This window comes from Phaethon lepturus, unplaced genomic scaffold (genome assembly GCF_000687285.1).
Source record: "Phaethon lepturus isolate BGI_N335 unplaced genomic scaffold, ASM68728v1 scaffold2450, whole genome shotgun sequence".
NCBI classification, from domain to species: domain Eukaryota; kingdom Metazoa; phylum Chordata; class Aves; order Phaethontiformes; family Phaethontidae; genus Phaethon; species Phaethon lepturus.
In genome coordinates, this window is record NW_010512399.1 from 89,758 (window position 1) to 96,742 (window position 6,985).

A 6,985-nucleotide genomic window follows, 5' to 3' on the forward strand; every position below is an offset into this window, starting at 1 on the left:
TAAACTAATAACTCATTGAGGAAGTGATCCATTTAGCCTGGGCTCTTAAATAAGCATATAGTGCTCTTTAAACGCATGTTTGTACTGAAATACCCAGGTAAGTGGCCTTCCTTCTGCTGGCGGGGAGGCACCAAAGAGAGTCCTTTCAGAAAACAAAGCAAACCAAAAATACTACTATAGCAAGATACTTCAGGAACTTGCACAAAGATGTGCATTAATCCTTCAGGGTGTGCTTGGCTGAAGTTAGACTTCTAAGAGAGCCCTAAGCTAACAGACTGTCTTGCCAATCTTCTTCCTTATATGCATATTCCACAGGCGATATACACACACTTCCAATCTGAGCCTGAGTTTTAGTTGACTTGTACATTGGTATGTTGGATGCTTCTTTCTTGGAAAGGTGGGCAGGTGGTGAGGGGCAAAAGATGTTAATGAAAAAACTCCTCGGTAACACAGATGCTAAATCATAACTTGTCAATATATTCAACTCTAATAATAAATCATTTAAGACAACACTGCATAGAATGCATATTCTAGAATAACAGTTACATCTTAGTCTTGTCCTGAAGATGTTAACATCTACAGACGAAGCAATTGCCGACAGCAAACACCACAAGCAACATCAGGACTCAGAATGACTCATTGGGGTTATAATCTGTTTGCAGTGGCTGACAAAGATCTAACAAGTACTACTGGTGCTTCAAGATACTACTGTAGTGCAAACAATTGTCTAAGTTGAAGAATCAAAGGGCAAAAATCAAACCCGAATATAATCAATTATAGTTTAGAGCAATAGTTAATGTCATTAGATTGTTAGCAATTAATATCCTTATGGCAACCATCGCTTTTGAGTGACAGGAAGTGCAAGATGCAAGAAGTGTTCAAAAATAAACCCATTTCAAGCTGTAACATCTTCCAGGTCTCTTTACAGCTACTAGCGTAACTTAGGATAACTTCGTGGTTGTAATATAACAAATACCCTGAAAAATTAGGGACAGTCAATGTCTTAAGAGTGAGCTTGTATAAGGAAACAAAGTATCAGAATGTGTTATAAAATAAATCACCCCTGAAAGTAAGATTCAGGAAATCTTCCAGAAGTCCTTTGCTTTCCTCTTTTGTTGTGGTGGCAGTTTTCAATTTTTAACAGATGTAACAATGATTTTTATGCTTTTGATAATGAAAAAAGATCAATAGTTATTGAAGAACTGCTTAAACTTAAGAAAATCAAAATGCAACTGCTTGCTACTCCAGTATAGATAAATAACTTAAGTCCATGGGAATTTTTCTACTGAATTTTACAGCAGAAAACAAAACTCAGACTTCAGTCTACATACAAAGTTGAAGGGGCTTTGCCAGCTGTTTAGAAATTCATATCATTGGACTTACGGACAATTCAATACCGAAACCTATTAGGTTAGTAGCTGGTTGTGTATGTTGCACCAAATTCCTTCCTGCACTTGTAGTAAGCGTAGGTCTGCTAAGATATTATCTTACATCAGATTACAAGTAACAAAAATGCATCCTTCTCAGAATAGCTAAATAGAAGTCTGAATTTTATGAAAAAAATTCTAATTTTCTTTCACTTGCAAGGCCTCTAGTGACTACAAAGGGTGAGAAATTCTACTGGGTTTGGTAAGTTATGGACTGGGCTGACAATCATAGTGTAATGACATAAGCATGCATGAATGTGTGTATATATTCCCCTGACCCAACCCAGACATTGAGCAAAGTGCAACCGCTCACAGAGATTACGTACCAACCAGGATGAGGAAATCCATACACAGCAAAAGTTGCAATCTCCAAAACCTTTAGTTAGGGAACAAAAAAAAGAGTCAAAACCTTACTTTGTAATTCCGAGTTTCAAAAATTATGTAAATTTCTTGACAGCAAACGTTTTCAAGAGCTTTACGCCACTAATTTGACTCATTTTGAAGCTCTGAAATTGTCATATTTGACTAGGTATTCTCCAAATTAATCCCATGTACACACACAACCCAGTGGTGACACACATAAGGACATACAATGAATCACATTAACCATGAATTTGGCCTCATCTGCCATATGGGTTTCAGGCTTTTGGCAAATAATGATAATAACTTTCTGCCACTTGTTTCTGTATTCCATAAGCAAAGTGATCTTTAGCTATGTAACAGACTTCCTTATGTAATTGACTCCAAGAGCTGAATATTTCCAAATAACATTAAAAAGGCTGCCTATAAGAAATCTCACCTTTTCCATGAATTTAAAAAAGCCTGCCTCCAGAAAGCAGACCCTAAGAGTACCATGCACCACCAAAACAGTCAAGCCACTGAAAACCACATCACTGGCTCATGCTGTTTAACTCAGCATATTAGTGTTGAATAAAAAGCAATTCCAACTAGCTCTTGCAGTTCCTAATCATCCTAGTCAACAAATCTAGGAATACAGAAATTAACAAAAAGCTTACCAGTAAAATTACAGTCAGAAGTCCATCAAATCTATTGCTTGGGTATGACAAGTATCTTCTCAAGCCCATTGCTAAGATTTTCAGCAACATTTCCAGCAGATAGTATAGGATGAAGAAGCAGTTGATCGCCTTCACACCCAAAAATTAGTATTAATTAGAATTAATAGTAATAATAATTAGAATTATTAACATCTCGAGGAACAGCAATAACTGTAGGAATACTGTTGCATCTTACCCCCAGGAAGAAGTCATCTCTTTCAGAAGGCTGCTTATCTGCATCCATCACCAAAACCACCTTAAACAACAAGAAACTTTTTATGAATGCACTGTTTTACTGCTGAACAAAACAGATTTTTAAGCACGAGAACAAAACAGTCTTTTATGCTTTGCACAGACGTTTTCAAGCATACTCAGAATACAATTTTTTAACTTCAGGTATTCTCTAAGACTTTCTATGACTAAAGCATGCCAAACATGAACATCTGCTTCAAAAAGTGATTATCAGAACACAGACCAAAGAACAGAAAGAGAACTGGGGGGGGCCGGAGAAGGCAAACAAACAAAAAAAACCACAAAACCAAAACTTTTACTTACACAGATAGAAACAATGTTTGCAAGGGCTACAACATTCCCCAAGTAACCAAAGTAGGCATGGCCAAAGGCAAACTGCATTTTCCGCATAAAATGGGATTGGTACTCTGGACTGGGAGGATGCTGAAAAGAACACAAAGGATTTGCTGAGACACAAAGTATAAGCATTTTAATAATGATGCAGGAAAAAGCAGCCAGACCCAGATTTAAGAGAGGGACCTTTTCAAAGCAAAACTTTTCAAGGACGCAGGCTGATTTTTACATTTCAGTAAGAAGGTGCTTTCAAGCTCTGGCTATTAGCAGCAAGAGATCACTTCTGATTAGCAAATGGGTGGGCGATTATGGCACAATACAAGATAATGGAAAAGAAAGGAGATAATCCAACCTTCCTCTAACTCCTAGTCCTCATTTCTTTGAGTCTTCTGTTAAACCAAAAACACACACAGAGCCCTCACCTATTTTGTCTGGCTAAGTCACTTAAGAATGCTGACAGAACAAACCACCATGCATTTCTTACATTTAACACTCCCATCAATCCCAAACTAATGCAATGCCACGTCTGACTATAAAAGCAATCCACAAACAACTTAAAAATCAGTGACACTTGATCACACACCACGTTTAACAAGTTGTGAAGTTTGTTTATACACTTTATAGTGGAATACTATCACATTTTTGCGCAAGACCATGGTCAATTTATGACACTATAAATGACTGTCAGATACATACTTGTTTAATGGCCTCTTTGTCTAGTTCTTCAAAGAGCTTCTGAAACTGGGCTGCTGACAGCTGGTCACAGGAGCACATTTTGAGTGACTTCACATGAAAGAGAAACATTCAGATCAACACCTGCAATAGGTACATCTTCAAAGATTGCCAACACCCTCAGAATATCTTAGATGCCCAGGAATAGAAATGTAATACAACCTACACCAAGGTATTAGAGTGAGCTTCAATATGGCTTTGCTTTAACCCAAAGCTGTGACATGACTGTGGGATTTGCCTCGTTCTATTTTCCCACTCTGGGATCATGTTCTGCTTAAGAAGGAGCATGCTCTTTTGACACACTTGAATTTTTGGTCTCATATAGTATTGCCACTATTATGTTATGATCCTAGGAATGAAGTTACTATATCAGTTATCAATGTTCTGCAGAAATTACTACCTGAAAGGATGGAATTATTTCACAAATTGTAATGTGAACATGACAATTACATAGCATGCTAAACACTAACTGCAACAGTAGCACACACAGCAACAAAAGAAATGGAAAAAACCCACCAGCAACAAGGAGGAAAACAACTTGGATTTGTGTACCTAATTAACAGTGCAATGGACAGCTCAGCATAGTTACAGAGCAGGGTGTTTATTTTCAGGCAACTCTGTTTACACATCCCCTATCCCAGACAACAACTGGAAGCAATACACATATACCTCTTCATTTAATTTCCAACCTTGACATTGGAGCCAGGCAATTGCTGGTGCTATAGCCATCAGCTCTGAATTGTCACTTCCTTTTGGCAGATCTTACAACATGGGACTTCCAAATCCTGCTGCAACATTGTTCTCAAAAAGCAGCATTACTTTTAGATAACTTTTCTGAAACTACACCACTAATCTCCACATGTCCTGTTAGAGCTGAATAATTTCTCCAATCTCTGAAAATCATGGCATGAATGGCAACATAAATTAAGTCTTTAGTTAAGCAAACCCACTCTCCATATAGCCTTAAACAAGTAGTAATACTTAGAGCTGCACAGCAAAATCCAATGGAAAAAAAGATATTTTCAAATGGGGGGGAAAGCTGCTATAGACAGCAGTGAGAAATGTTTTACTTCCAGAGAGAAAGTAAAGCAAATGCAAAAATTAGCTCTGCAAAACAAGAGTTTTCATTATTCTACACCTCTCTACAGGTGAATGCATTCCTCATCACACCAACCAAAAAAGTAGCAACCTTAAGGTGAAACCATTGCCTATGGACTGTTTTTGTTCCAAAGACCAAAACATAAACAGACACTGAGCTGGGCCTCTGTTCACACTCATAAAGAAAGCTGAGCTGAAAGCTACCTCTCCTAGATGAATGGTGTGATTAAGGAAATTTCAGTTTCCACCGCTGTCCTGGCAGAGGGTTTGATAGTCACCAACATAAAGACTAAGAAAATCCGGTTCTTACTCTCATGATGGCTTGCTTGCAGCGAGAATCCATTTCAACTTTCTGCAGCACTCGTAGTAAGGCCCCAATGCTGACAGCCGACCTATTTAAAAGAAAATAGGATGGCCTGTGAAACAGGTAACTGTCTTGCTGGAAAAAAATAGCTGTTCCAAATGCATCCCTGCCTCTTTCTTCTTTTGAAAAGCAGATAAAATTACAAGTAGAAATGAAAAGGAAACAGACCCCATAAGAGTCCCAAACAGGGTGTTATAAACATGCAGTTAAAGAAAAAAATAAAATAAGAGAGAGAAGCAACAAACTGCCAGTTTTCAAGAAGGGATCCTCAGTAAATATACTACACAAAACAAGATGACCAAAGACGTGCTCTTTTCTCCTAGATAATCTACTGTTTTAACATTCTTCACTTACTGTTGTGCATAAGTGGGAGTCTCTTTCAGGCAAGAAAGCACTTCAAAGGCAGCCCGGATTCCTAGTCGCCTCCTGAAGAGGGAGGACTGAACTGATTTCTGGACAGTAAAAACACCACAGAGGACACAATTTACTTACACTTGTTTAACACAAATCCAACTAGATGATACAAATAACACCTGTAAATTATTTGCCCAGCCCTTAGACTGAACCTAGTACAAGCCCCAGAAATGATCATATCTGTTCAACTAAAAATATTTTTTCAGCAAGGCAAGATACTGTTTTCTTTCTCCCATTGCCGAAGTCCCCATCATTAGCCACTAGATCTAGCTATGCAGATACTGGGTCCAACCAGACATTCCACAGTTTAAAAGGAATACCATGGAGAATCACGGGCTGAAATCAGTAAAGCCCATTCCTACCAGAAGGTCTTGGGGAAGATCAGGGCTACCCAGGTCCTCATGCAGTACTATGGTCAGATAATATACTGATCCTCTGGCACACATCCAGATTTGTGATTAGAGATCAGAATAGGAGACTTCCCTAGGCCTCGCTCCCTTCAGGAACTTCATGTACGAGAAGGAAGGAAACAAGCAAACAAGTCACTGGAGTTCAAGTAAACATCCAGGTCATGGTTTATTTTTAGTTCCAGATTCTGGCACATGCCTGCTCTAGAGACAATGGAAACAGTAAAGCTCGTGTTTTCACGAGAAATTCATACTACTGTACAAAGAGAAAAGTTAGACAGGTTATGCAACTCCAGCCTCCTGCCAAAAAGAAAAAAGCCAGAGCCACAGTTTTTTGTGCTTCATTTTTTTTTTCATAGTAATCACCTTCAAACTCAGCTACTTTACCGGGAGTCAGATTACGGCATGCTCTCACATGGGAAAGAGGAAAATGGAGAAAGCAGAGAAGAAACAGAGCAGGAGGAAAGGATTACAAAAATTCCTCTTTGCACATACTACATTCAAACACCCCTCTCCCACAAGAGGGTGGAGGCTGTTCCTTCTGTGTAATATTGCCTAAGGCTTACTATCCAACAAACTTAACCTTCTCTCTGGAGCTCTACTAGAGCAGCTATTATTTCCCTCTTTCCCCCAAGCCCTCAACTGCATCTCTCTGAAAGGCTCAATGAACTATAAGACTATGTAAGTAAGGAGAAGGACCTATAAGAGCATATGTAAGTAAAGTGAGGAAGTAAGTAATGAAAGAACTACAAGACTGTATGTAAGGGGGAAATCACACCCAAAATCCAAGTCACAGAGTTTCCCCTGCCACCAAACCTGAAGGAAACTACAGGCATGAGAAAAGACCAGCTGGAATGTACAGAGTCAGGAACCACTCTTCATTCAAAACGACAACAGCCAATC

At 38.7% G+C, this 6,985-nt stretch overlaps 1 protein-coding gene across 1 annotated transcript in view; it reads right to left on the minus strand.

Moving 5' to 3' along the window:
- The window catches only part of TPCN2 (two pore segment channel 2), a gene marked incomplete at its 5' end in the record, with an annotated part of 27,022 nt that overhangs the window by 8,809 nt on the left and 11,228 nt on the right, over positions 1-6,985 (minus strand). The window contains 7 exons of the mRNA XM_010286627.1: positions 1,754-1,803; positions 2,444-2,572; positions 2,679-2,738; positions 3,038-3,157; positions 3,764-3,850; positions 5,208-5,289; positions 5,616-5,713. Coding sequence (XP_010284929.1) covers positions 1,754-1,803; positions 2,444-2,572; positions 2,679-2,738; positions 3,038-3,157; positions 3,764-3,850; positions 5,208-5,289; positions 5,616-5,713 — 626 coding nt within the window. The remainder of the gene's footprint in view (positions 1-1,753; positions 1,804-2,443; positions 2,573-2,678; positions 2,739-3,037; positions 3,158-3,763; positions 3,851-5,207; positions 5,290-5,615; positions 5,714-6,985) is intronic.